General features: G+C 38.2%; 1 protein-coding gene across 4 annotated transcripts in view; it reads right to left on the bottom strand.

Moving 5' to 3' along the window:
- Window positions 1-13,788, bottom strand: part of VWA8 (von Willebrand factor A domain containing 8) — a 372,416-nt gene that overhangs the window by 104,456 nt on the left and 254,172 nt on the right. For 3 of the 4 annotated variants that reach the window (XM_068526337.1, XM_068526339.1, XM_068526338.1), the window contains exons 35-37: window positions 11,694-11,886; window positions 4,302-4,383; window positions 459-663 (exon numbers count right to left, since the gene is read on the bottom strand). In XM_068526337.1, the coding sequence (XP_068382438.1) occupies window positions 459-663; window positions 4,302-4,383; window positions 11,694-11,886 (480 nt within the window). Of the gene's footprint in view, window positions 1-51; window positions 154-458; window positions 664-4,301; window positions 4,384-11,693; window positions 11,887-13,788 lie in introns of those variants that run through there. The other variant, XM_068526340.1, reaches the window with a different exon arrangement.

Raw genomic sequence — 13,788 nt, 5'->3', positions numbered from 1 at the left:
TGGATGCATAATTCTTCTTATCTTCTCTAGTCTAAACGTTTTGGCCTTACAATAATGCGCTGCATTTTAGATGCTCAGTATTTCTGTTTCCTTGGTAGCGATGGGGCGATGCTGACGACAATGGCAGAAGTGAGAACAGATGCAAAGGTGGTGCTGGAAACGGATTAATGCTTAAGGTTAAAAAATAAAAGTTGATGATTGTATTTGCATGTTGTGAGGTGAGGAACCTATATATTTAAGCACTGACAGACAAAAAAGGCACATGTTTACTTTTTCACTATCTGGAAGGATAGATCTGTCTTTTTCTGTTATGAGTCCCCAAATTATTTTAGCTATTTAAGTAAACTACATTTGAGTCACTGGGCCGGGAGTTTCCACGACTGTGGCATTTGCAACTAAATGAATGAATTTATAACCAAATGTGTACCCTTAAGAGGTAAGGTCAATTCAAGTGGTACCTGCATAAGTCTGTCACCTTCTTGCCCAATCATGTTTCTCCATTCCATGAGTGACCGCTGCAGATGTTCCAGTCCAGTTTCCCAAAGCCGGATGCGACCTCCCATATCAACAGTGACAACGCCACCTTTGCCCCACTCAGCCAGCAGTGCATCTGTGTCTGAGATAGTAGATAGCCACGTGGTATATGGTGAGAGAAAGTCTGATCTGCAAAAGAAATCAGTGTTCAACCAGTGAAGTCCAGGTAATGAAGTTAGTTTAACCTGATTTCAGGTTCATTAAACTTCCTACAAAGAATTCTCATAGTTAAACAACAAGGACCTACTGTACAGCAACTATACTCAATATCTTGTAATAACCTATAATGGAAAAGAATCTGAAAAAGAATATATATATATGTATATGTGAATCACTTTGCTTACACTTGAAACTAATGCAGCATTGTAAATTAACTATACTTCAGTAAGAAAAGTAATGCTTTAAAAAAACATTCTAATAGTAAGCACAATTAAAAGATAAGATACCAACAGATCCACATGTAAGGAAAAAATACATAGTTATTTACTGGTTATTTACATATTCCTGTATTTGTAGATCCTGGATGACATTAGCATTCACTGTCAGGAAGAAAGAAACTCTAAACCAACCGACACCTCACATACCCTCAGCACTGGACACACTCCTTAGGGGTCTAAGGTCACTGCTGAAACTGATGTCTTGTTTATGTGCTTTAATTGCATTTATATTTAATATTTCGCCTTTTCTAACTTAGAAAGTTATATGGATTTATAATAAAGAATTTATATATTTCTTGTATTATATATTTCATACATATACCTATTTCTGATATTACATATCAGAAATAGTCATTTCTAGGAATGCAACTTTTGCCTATAAGAGTCAACTGCACACTTCCTTTACCTCAGTATAGCTTTCACTATACAAAAGAAACACAGATTATAAATTCTAATTACCAGTGTTGGCTCTCTAAATACATCTGATATTTTCTGTATGAAATAAATGGTCTAAAGGGATGATCTAATAGATAATAAAAACATAATACACTATCAATGTAGATTTGTTAAAACCACAAAACTACTACATAGTGGGTAAATTCTTATAATATACTAAAGAATAAATCAAGGCGACTTTAGCCTTTTTATCAGGCTGCCTTAGTAGATACTAAACACAGAGTGACAAAGCCAGCCATTGTGGAACATGGAAGTCTTAGAAAATGTTTATATGAAGAGAACAAATATAGAAGGATGGAAGAAGTGTTTCAGAACTACTTTACAGTACTAGAAGGACTCAATGAAGGTAACATTTGATATAATACAGGATTCATCTCATGGTGCTCTCTCAAAAAATATTTGCCTTAGGAAAAGAACTAGTAGGTACAGATGGTGAAGTAAAAGGCTACTCAAGAGTAATGAAATTTATCCACCTATGATGTTTGAAATTCTGCCACAAGTGCTCAATATGTACGATTCTACTGAGCACAGTACCTACTGGTTGCTTATTTAACTCTCCACCATGAAACTTTAAATTTACAGGGGCAATTTCTTCAGTATGTCAAAAATGTGCTTGAAGATATCACATATTTACTACAACTTGCACACCAGGTCTAGAATCTCTTCTTCACCTTTTTTTAAAAAAATGCACATTCCCCTTATATATAATAACAAAGTCTTTAAGGAATACATAGAATTATAGTAGAGTGAAGCCCAGATTTATATACTCTCAAATGTCAGAGCTAAGTAGTATTATTTTACAAATGCAAATAATAAAAATATTTGAGGAATAATACTCACATTTTACTGAGAGTGAAAGTGATGTATTTATTTTGGCCCTGCAGTCACATATAGTTTTACTGTGTTTTCTATTATTTGAAGTTAGCCATCAAATGGAAAATTCCTGCTATCTAGCAGAATACTAAATTTAAGCAACCAGCAACAAAACTGAAATCCAGATGGGTTGTTCCCTTGGATTACATATACGCCAAAAACGGCAATAGTTAATCTCAAGAGAGACTCAGGATATACTGATAATGAACAGACTCTAAACCACGTGGCATTTGAAATATGGCAAGTCCAAACTGAGATGTTCTGTAAATGTAAAATACATACTGGGTTTCAAAGACTCAGAAGAAAAAAGGAATGTCAAGTATTATTAAAATGTTTATATTGAATACATTTCAAAATAGTAATACTTTAAACAGAATGGGTTAAATAAAACACTATTAAAGGTAATTTCACCTGTTTCTTTTTTTACTTTTCTAATGTGGCTACTAAGAACATAAAATTACATGTATGGCTGACATTCTATTTCTACTGGACTGCACAGCACTAAATGAATGAAGTATGGTGATCGGCTGGCACTGGCTGTATACATATATCTGCCCTTCCAGATGTTACTTCTATGGCAGGTATAACATATGGTTCATACAGAAAGTTAACAGAGAAAAGCACTGAAATAAAAAGCTAGGGCCAATTAGGGAGAAATTAAGAGAAATATTGAAAAAAATCATCATGCTTTAGAAATGTAAAAAAAAAAGTTCTTTTCTTTTGCTACTTGAACTAATAGTTTGTTTTAATGAACATACAACGGAATAAGAAATTTCCCCAAATGATGAAAAGCTATTTTTCATTAAACTGACACATTAAGATGTTCCAAGAAGGCATTCTTATATATGTTGGAACAAGTAAATCTATTTCTTTGGATAATACTTTTATTCTTCATATGTCTCGAACCTGACTAAAAGGTCCTAAGAAATGAAACTGTGTTTCTGAGTTATTTTGTACTGTCATGCTGAGTGATTTTCTTCTGGGAGCTGGAGGCGTGGGTCAACAGGAGGTCTGGTGACGTTTGGGTGACTGACAGGTGTAGCTGGCCTTCCTCTGACATTGGAAGCCTCTCCAGGCTCCTTTCCCCAGGATTTTGGGTGAGCCTTTAACCAATGTGTTGTGAGGCCTCAGTTGCCTGTGAGGGAGTACATGTTAGGAGGGGATGTGACATCAATCTATACAAAAGCAGGCACACACTTAGGTTGAGAAAGGGAGATCAGGCACGGATGCATCCACAAAGGGATGGGCTACAAGTGAGGACACATGTGTCTGTCAAGGAAGAAATGGAGTGTCATTGTTTCTCCTTTTATACCCTTAGTCTAGTTAGTTTGAATGCTTTGCTTCCACTGCTGAACAGTAATAAAAGCAGCCAGTGGTAATGAGTTCCATTCCAAATCTCTGGAACCCTTTGGCTACTGTATAGCCTTCACAATGGTAGATGCTCAGTTACATATTTAAAAACAATATTAAACCAATGCTATTTAAATTCCTTTGACATCTTGAATACATTTACCTCAGAAAACTAATATACGGAGTTAATAAATACGAAAATTTTTGCTGTACTAAAAAATGCTGTTTCAAAAACATTTATCATTAGGAAAGATCAAAAAGGAGAAATGAAGGCTTGAAGGCTGTTAGACTTATACCTAGGTAACATTTGAACATTTTTCCAAAATGAAAATAAAAACGGCAGTAAAGAATGCAGAACAGGGACTTCCCTGGCAGTCCAGTGGTTAAGACTCCATGCTTCCACTGCAGGGGGCAGGGGTTTGATCCCTGGTCGGGGAACTAAGATCCCGCATGCCGTGCAGCATGGCCAAAAAAAAAAAAAAAAAGTAATGCAGGACAGCAAGATATAAACCAACTGTAATTGAAAAAAGCAAAAAAGAGCTTGCTATTTAAGGAAGCAAAAGGCACACATTTATTCGGAGTACATGATAAGAATTCACTCATTTTTTTAATCTGACACACAGGCCAGGAACAAAGGTGAAAACAGATTACCTGGGAATAGGGATGTATCGGAGTCTCTTTGATTGGAGATCAGTGACTTCTATATAACCAGCTGTTTGTGGAGGGATAACATCTGCAAACAAGTCAAGACACGAGCCGAGTGTTAAATTACTGTATGATACAAAAATAGGACCTAAAGAAAGCATGGATGCTGCTAAAAGTGGAATGAAGTTATCACTAGCGTAGAGCAGAACTCTGGGTCCCACTTGACAAGGTCCTGGGCTGGCCAATTCCAGCCTTGAGGCTAGACTCTCAGAATTGTGTTTTTGTCAGGGAAATACAGAGACTGTGAAATAGATGCATGTTAGTGATTCTTCACTGTCAAGAGAATTACCTCAATTCCTTTCATTTTCTTTGATAGCTTCCCCAGATGGGTCAATGTTTTAGCACTTACAGTTTATCTGAAACTATTTCATCATTTGAATTCTCTTTTTCCTTCCCAGGAAATCACAACAACGACGGTATAACACAGTGGAATCAGCACCTACTTTGAAATTGGACTGGCCTGGTAGAAAATCCTGGCTCTGATATTTCCTAACTATGTTTTACGCTGGCCAAGTTAGTTCTCTGAGACCTGCCTTCATCATTTGTAAAATGGGGATAACGACAGCATCTGAGCATCGCAAACATTATTTGCACCCGATTAGTAGTTGCTCCACCCACAGTGGCTGTAATTCTTAGGACCCTTCAAGACAAGAAAAGGTGAGGTGAGGATTGGGCAGTGGGGCGAGTACTCTGGGTCATGAAGAATAGGAAAAGGTGGGGAAGGAGAGGGTGATGACATATGGGGGCCAGAGTCCTCAACTCCCATTCCAGAGTTGTTTCCCAGCAAATTCCAGGTGTTTACTGACTTTTCCCCCAAAGCCCTGAGTACCACCACCAGGCTCATCATCACCAGCTGCCACCACTGTGTCGGGAACACTGCATCAGGAACACTGCTTAGTCTTTATAGATAGTGTTTTTAGCACTGACAACAACAAAGACCTTGGATTCCTGTTTGAGAGATGAGGAAGTAGAGACTTACAGAGGTGGTATAATAATGGGACTTGCCTGGAGAGTGATAGAGAAGGCTTTCAAAACCAGGCCTTTCTTCTGGCCTTAAAATCTCTGCTCTGCCCACCACTCCACACAGATCCTACCTGAGCTGACCGTAGGGCAACAATTTAAAAATGCCTTATTTTACAAAATCTTGGCCACCAATGTCTCTTTAAAAAAAAAATCCCCCTACAAAGAACCCATACTCTTAAAGATTTTTGTCTGTTGTCTACCTCTTACTATAACTTCTGATTAGAATGAGATATCCGGAATGTCCACATTGGATTTATCCAATGTAGTTTACAAAAAATAAGAAACTTGGCATTTTAATTTCATGTTTGCAGCTGAAGGTTTTTGAGTAGGCCATCTGAAAACCTCAATATATCTCTTATTTATTCAACAAACGTGGTTGAGCTTACTTTGCACCAGACACTATACGAAGCATTGGGGATACACAGGAAAGAGATGTGTGTGGTTCCTGCCTTGTCTGAGGAGCCCACAGCATAAAGAGGAAAGTTCCTTTTTTTTTTTTAAATCATTGTGAGCCTTTAGGGACTTCGAAAGGATTCTAGGGTGGGAATCACAGCCCTGGGGCCAGGTATGAGCTGCAGAGCTAGGCAAGGAGTGGTCCCAGAGGGCAAAAGGGGGCAGGAGGAAGGGAAAGTGATGTCCACGGACAGCAGAGAGTAAGGAAAGAGAGTTACTATGCTAACCCGACCACCCAGCTGAATTGGCCATCCTCAGATAGCCACTTGTATAAAGCCAACATGCTTATCGTAAGTCATGCACCACCTGCATTGGAAACGTTGCCTGGGATATAAGGTCAGTCTTGGACAAAGTTTTGCACCATATATCATTTTTGACAGTTCCTGCGGCTAGCACCTAACTGAAGTGTGTTGAATTACTTATAGACCCTGGTTCTTTGCCAAAAATGACCAGTTACTGAAGTGGCTGGGATGACTAGCGCTGCCTAGCTAGCCAGTTGCATCTGGCCTGCCATTTACACACACTCTCTTTTTCACAAGTAGTAGTATTAGGCTGAGCTACCGCCACCAGTGCTTTTAGACTGCCTGAGAAAGCAAAGTAAGCCAACTTATTTTAAGTATCTTTTTTTCTACAGCTTTCTTTCTTTCTTTCTTTTTTTTTTTTTTCAATGTGCAAGTGAATTCCATGGCATAAAGAGGATGAGAAAATGCAATAATGGCTGTGTCTATTTCAGGAAGGAGAAAGCAAGAATTTTATTCCTCGTGCTAAAACATATTTTCATGTATCAGAAAAGGCAATTTGTGGCTATAAAGCACTTTAAGGGTGGTGGTAGTGATGGTAGTAATGGTAAGGCTTGAAAATTAATCAGAATTGATGTTTCCGGATTTGAAAATAAATCAGCTCAGAATACATGATTGAATTAAGGAAGTGAAAACCGTGGCCAGATTTCCCTCCAAACTTAGCCAAATCCTTGTCTATCCATTTTAAATGTTTCAAAACTGTAGAGAGGATGGAGGTTCAGTAAATTTCCATTACATTTATAATCCAGGTGGATTTCGAAGAGAGGTATAAATTATATTTCAGGATGAGTTCACTAACGATTAAAGGGAAGTCACTGCCGCAGCATTTACTGCGCGGTTCCCATATAGAGTGGGGACAGCTTAGACGCACAGTGCCAAGGTTAGGAGGGGGTATAAAAACCGTCAGACAAAGTAACCAAGAGCATTTTCAGAGGGAAGATGAAATTATATAAAAAATTCACTCCTTCAAGCAATGTAATTTGATGTACTTCTGTTAACTACTAGGTTAAATGCACTTCTGTGTTCACAGATTAAAAGAGTGGTGTGTGCCCTGAGATTGTGCTGATACCAAATCTCTGAATTTACTCAAAGTTCAGAAAACAGTACACTGCTTTCAATCAAGAGTCATTATTTTGTATTTAAAGAGCTGAGGCCTATGATTTAAAGTATTAAAAAAAAAAAGCTAACATTTAACTAGAAGGAAAATGATTGGAAGAAAGAAGTAAATCTCTCCCCATCTGCATTAACCACAATTTATACCATCTCTGTAAAAGCCACCAGGAGAGTAGCCTTTACAATTGCTATTGATTTCTTTAATAGAAGGCTGATGTGCATTAGTTCCTGACTAATCAGGTGGTGGGATTCCATTTACTTTAAAAAGATTAATTTAGTTTGAATTATCATTAGAGATCTATAGGCACATAGATTAAAGAGCCAAACAGACTGAAGGAAAAAATCATCAGCCTTGACTTTACTCCTCTCACCCCTCATTTTCTGCTCTCCGAGATGCTTTCAACTTTTTTTTTTTTATAACTTTATTTATTTCTGGCTGTGTTGGGTCTTCCTTTCTGTACGAGGGCTTTCTCTAGTTGCGGCAAGTGGCGGCCACTCTTCATCGCGGTGCGCGGGCCTCTCACTATCGTGGCCTCTCGTGTTGCGGAGCACAGGCTCCAGATGCGCAGGCTCAGTAATTGTGGCTCACGGGCCCAGCTGCTCCGCGGCATGTGGGATCTTCCCAGACCAGGGCTCGAACCCGTGTCCCCTGCATTGGCAGGCAGATTCTCAACCACTGCGCCACCAGGGAAGCCCACTTTCAACTTTTTAAAGCTGTTTCTTTGGTATTCACCTTCATCCTTATGGTGCTGTCTTCATGTTTTAGTTCTAGGCATTATTTACATTATTTACTCTTTACAGCTGAGCTATGTCTTATAATAGTATTATTGCTTTTTCTTTTCATGGAGTTAATAATCATGCTTTGTTGTTGGTTTAGTTTTTCGTGTACCTAGCACAAATTCATCCTCGAAGTTTTCCCTATGTCAAAATGTCTTAATGTGTTCAAATAGTTGGGTTTATCAACTTCACTTTCTTGGAGGCATCTCTCCTGAAATCTTCCCAACTTTTCTAATCCTAACTGGTTGATCCCTAGGCCTGTGCACAGCTGGCATCCTCAGATCTCCCTTTACCATTCTTTTAGGATTTTTTTTTTTTTTTTTTTTTTTACAGCCCACATTTAAAAAATTCTTCCTGGGCTTCCCTGGTGGCGCAGTGGTTAAGAATCCGCCCGCCAATGCAGGGGACGCAGGTTCGAACCCTGGTCCAGGAAGATCCCCCATGCCGCGGAGCAACTAAGCCCGCACACCTAGAGCCCGTGCTCTGCAACAAGAGAAGCCACCGCAATAAGAAGCCCACGCACCGCAACGAAGAGTAGCCCCTGCTCGCCGCAACTAGAGAAAGCCTGTGCGCAGCAACGAAGACCCAATGCAGCCAAAAATAAATAACTAAATGTATTAAAAAAAATTATTCCTTTGTGTCAGACACTAACCTAAGCACTTTCTGTACATTTGGAATATTTAAGGAACATTACCTTAAAAAATGAGGGTAAATAAAACTAGCAACCAAGAGAAAAATGGCAAAAATATATAAACAGGCAATTTTCAGAAGAGTAAATCACAACATATAAAAAGATACTCAAACTTACTAGAAATCAGGGACGTGCACAATAAAAGGTCTGACCTTTGCAAGAGAAGATGGGGATGGAGAGTAGCCTCATCTTTTATGCTGCTGGAACAATAACTTTGGGTAACAATTTGGTAATTTCACTCTTAGATATATACCCTACAGACTCCCCACATATACACAAGGAGACTGGTACAAGAATACTTGTAATAGCAAAAAATTGTAAAGAACGTAAATGTGAACCAATAGAGAACAGGTGAATAAATTGGCTGTGCTGTATGTACAGCAGTGAAAATGAATGAAGTGTGGATGATGACAAAGATTCTCTCCTTTATCAAGAGAGTTTGGTATTAGTGAAAGGATAGACACATTGTGTTGGCCAAAAAGTTCGTTTGGGTTTTTCCATGGTATGGAAAAACCCAAACGAACTTTTTGGCCAACCCAATATAGATTGATGGAACACAAATGAAAATCCAGAAGGCGACTCACATATATGGTCAGTTGATTTTCTGCAGAGGTCCAAAGACAATTTAATAGAAAAAGGACAATCTTTTCAGCAAATGGTACTGGAACGATTGACTATCCCCATGCAAAACAATGAGTCTCAATCCACACCTTGCGCCATATAAGAAAATTAACTCAAAGTGGAGTACAAATCTAAGTGTAAAATCTAGAAATATGATATTTCTAGAAGAAAACATAAGAGATTTGGCCCTTCACCAAAATGGGAGAAAATGTTTGGAAAGCATGTATACGATACTGGACTTATATCTAGAATATATAAAGAACACTCAAAAATCATTAAAAAGAAAGCAAGTAATCCAATTCAGAAAGTGGGCAAAAGATCTGAAGAGACGTTTCACTAAAGAAGATAGATATGAAAAGATGCTCAACATCATTTGGCACTAGGGAAAATGAAAATTAAAATCATAAGGAGGTATCATTACACACCTGCTAGAATGGTGAAAAACTGACAATACCAAGCACTGAAAAGGTGGCAGAGCAACTGGAACTTTCACCACTGCTGACAGGAATGCAGAATGGTATTGCTATTCTGGAAACCAGTTGGGCAGTTTTATCGTATGACATAAAAATGCCATTCCTACATATTCACCCAAGTGAAGCAAAAACTTATGTTCACTTAAAAATCTGTGCAAACATGTTCATAGCAGCCTTATTAATTATTGCCAAAAACTGGAAACTATACAAATATCTGTCAACTTGTGAATGGATAAGCAAACTGTGGTATATCCACACAATGGACTACTACTCAGCAACGAAAAGGAACAAACAACTGGTACACACAACATATATGATTCTCAAATATATAATATTAAGTGAAAGACGTCAGACTCAAAAGACCACATACTGTGTGATTCCATTTATATGACATTCTGGAAAAGGCAAATCAATAAGGACAGAAATCAGATCAGTGGGGGTATGGGGGGAGGCAGAAGGCTTGATGGCAGAGTGGCATAGGGGAGGTTTTTGGGGAGATGGAACTGTTCTCTATCAGTTTTGGTGATGGTTACACAACTGTATGTATTTGTCAAACTCACAGCACTATACACTAAAAAGGGTGAATTTTACTCTGTGTAACTGGTCCCTAATAAGAACAAATGAGAACAATAAAATACTTAAATAACAACACTCTGTCTGATGTGTGGAGAATGGGGGGTGGGGGAAGAATGGAAGAGGGAACTCTGTCAGAGGGCTACTGCAGCGTTCCAGTTCAAGATGGTGGTGATTTGGATGTTGGCAACTCAACTGTAGACAAGTGGGTGGATATAAGGTATATTAAGGTTGTATCAAAAGGACATGGCGATTGATGACGATGTGGAGGATGAGGGAGAAGCATCAGGGCTGACCCACAGGTTTCTGGGTGGATGAAGGTGCACTGAATTCTGGTATAGAATTTCTTGTAACTCCTGGAGTGCTCTGTAATGCCTCTGTACCTTTCTCGTGGGGTTTTCTCTTCCTAGAACAATTCCTTCATTTGATTCCCTCCCATTCATCTTTCAAGAGTCAGCTCGGAATCACAAGCCTGGGTTGTAAGCTTCTCCTCTGTGTTTATATATCACCTTGTGAATATACCTATTGCACTGCACTGCAATTGTCAGTGTATCTACCTGCCTCTTTTACCATAAAAAATATTCTAAGGAAATGGTGATTTATTTGGAAGGAACTAATTCTAACATTATCATATAACCAGGACTTTTCAAACCCAGTAACAGATTATTATAATGTGTTTAGTATTATATTTATGAAGTCCACACTAATATAATGAATGTAAACACAGGACAATATTACTACCACTATGATGCAAATAATAATCAGTGGCTCGATGATCAAAAATTTTCATAATTATCCTTTATGATGAAAGCCGGTGTGGTTCAGTAAGAGTAGCTGCGGCCTTGGGTTGGAAGACTTTGGTGCAAATGTGGGCTCTGCTGACCACTGCTGGGGAGAACCCTAGCAAGTTACTTTACCTCTCTGTCAGTTTCCCTGCATATAAACTTGAGAGTACATTAATGATAGAATGGGAATTTGACGATTAAATGAATTTATGCAAGGAAAAGTGATCAGCACAGGACCTGGTGTAAGTTATGCAGTAATAAACATAAGTTGACTTTGAGAGCATTGGTAAGTGAATCAGGCTGCATAAGTCCCTGGCCTTTAGACACAGTAGTTTAAGGCAAAAGTCTTAAACTCCTATGAGAAGTTTAGTGAAACCTTTCTGAGCACATATAGGTCTTTTTAGTTACTAAACTCTGTTAAAATTATTCATATTCATAAATATAAAATGATAATGATAAGTTAAATATCCCTACCAAAACCAAACTACATTTGACTAGCTTGATAAAATAGGAATTGGTAAGTTTCTTACCTTTTGGGTAGATATCTTTTAGAGGGATTTCTCCTGGGGGCAAAATCCTGACTATCTGATTAGTATCCAAAAGAGTCACACAATTGCTCTGCTTTGGAGCTCCAATTTTCTTCTTCCCTCCATAGAATGTATCAGTGACCCTTGATTTATGCAAAGATGTTGGCCTTTTCCAAGAATAAACTTCATTAGGTGACTAAAAAACAAAGGAGAGAAATTCAAGCACTGAAGTATTATAAACTACATTCACAACTTTTACAATGCAGTCCTTTGAGCAGATACCAGTGGTAAACTTATATTTCACGAATATAAGAAAATCAAATTATTCCTTAACCTTTTTGAATTTGGTACAGAAGATAGCTGCTTCATCAATAATCATAATTTCCAGACAAGTGTGAAATATGCAACACATTTTTTATCTTGAAATGAATTATAGCTAAAATGAGGGAATATAACAATACAGGTAATTTAAGTAACTATAAATAAATAACTATCCTATAGCATCCACTATCTGGCATAAGGAATAGTATTACCAGTATTTCTCAAGCCCCTGGAGGACCCCTTTTCAATCACATCTCTTTCATATTCCCTAGACATTAATTCTTCTGGAATTTTGTGTTAATTTTTTTCTCTTGCTTTACTTTAAATTTTTACCACATATATATTTATCCTTCTCTACTCCAAGATCACAGATATTCCCCTATGTATTTGTTAAACATTTTGAAGTTTTGCCTTTCACATTTAATTCCTTAACCCCCCAGGAGTTTATTTCTGTGAGTGGTATGAGGCAGGGCTCCATGCTTGTCTTTTTTTCACATGGATAGCTAATTGTTCAAATATCATTAACCTTTGCCCACTGATCAGCACTGTTATCAGAAAAGTTTCATGTATGCAGGCAGCTGTTTCTGGGCATTCCATTCTGTTCTACTGTATATTTTTCTACCCCTAGGCCAATACCATGTGGTCTTAGTTACTAAAGCTTTATAATAAGCCTTGAAATTTAGTAGGGCAAGTACCTCTGCTTTTTATTCTTGGTTCTTCTTCAGAAATGTCTTGGTCATTGTTTGCCCTTGCTCTTCCATAAACATGTGTGAGAGTTGCATTTGCACTGCATCCTTGTCAGTACTTGGTATTGTCAGTATTTAAATTTTTTTTTTAGCCATTCTAATAGGCAATAGTAGTATCTCTTCATGGTTTTAATTTGCATTTCCCTAATGACTAATGATGTTGAACATCTTTTCATGTACTTAATTACCATCCATATATCCTCTTTGGTAAAGAGTCTGTTCAAGTCTTTTGCCCATTTTTTTTTATACATTTACCTCTGATTTTATTTCTATATCTACTTAAATACATTGAAAACCATGAGTTCACCCAGATACACACAATTCCAATCCAACCACTACAGGACTCATTCTAGTTTTCTTTCCTTCTGTATCTGTAACTCCCTTCTTTAACAGTGAGAAACCCAGACGTCATTACCCTTCATATACTTACTTTTTGGCTCAGTTCCACTGTATATGACTCATCTCCCATCTCCACCACTAACTTCCCCTTCCAGGCCAATGCCCTCCGCACTCTGCTTGGCCTGATAGCCCACACTGAGCTATGCACACGTATCAACAAACTCTTCACCTTACTTGGGCTCCCACATCCCACACCAGGCTGCCCCTTCATGGGGTGCCATCTTCATCCTGGCTGGACTTGATTCCCATCGCTAGTTGTTACTCCCTCCCACACCACAGATACCTTGCTCATCTGCTCAGCCTCTGACCTCTGACACCTCATGATGGGCCACTCTGCCCATTTTTTATACTGGATTATTTTCTTACTCTTGAGTTTTAAGAAATCTTTATATATTTTGGATCAAGTCCTTTGTTGGAAATGTGATTTGCCAATATTTTCTCCCAGCCTGTAGACTGTCCTTTCATTCTCTTAACAGTGTCTTTTTTACAGAGTGGAGGTGTTTTTTTTTTGTTTTTTAAAAAAAAATTTTATTTATTTATTTATTTATCTATTTTTGGCTGTGTTGGGTCCTCGTTTCTGTGCGAGGGCTTTCTCCAGTTGCGGCAAGCGGGGGCCACTCTTCATCGTGGTG

This window comes from Eschrichtius robustus, chromosome 18 (assembly GCF_028021215.1).
Source record: "Eschrichtius robustus isolate mEscRob2 chromosome 18, mEscRob2.pri, whole genome shotgun sequence".
NCBI classification, from domain to species: Eukaryota; Metazoa; Chordata; class Mammalia; order Artiodactyla; family Eschrichtiidae; genus Eschrichtius; species Eschrichtius robustus.
This window is presented reverse-complemented; position numbering and strand designations above follow the sequence as displayed.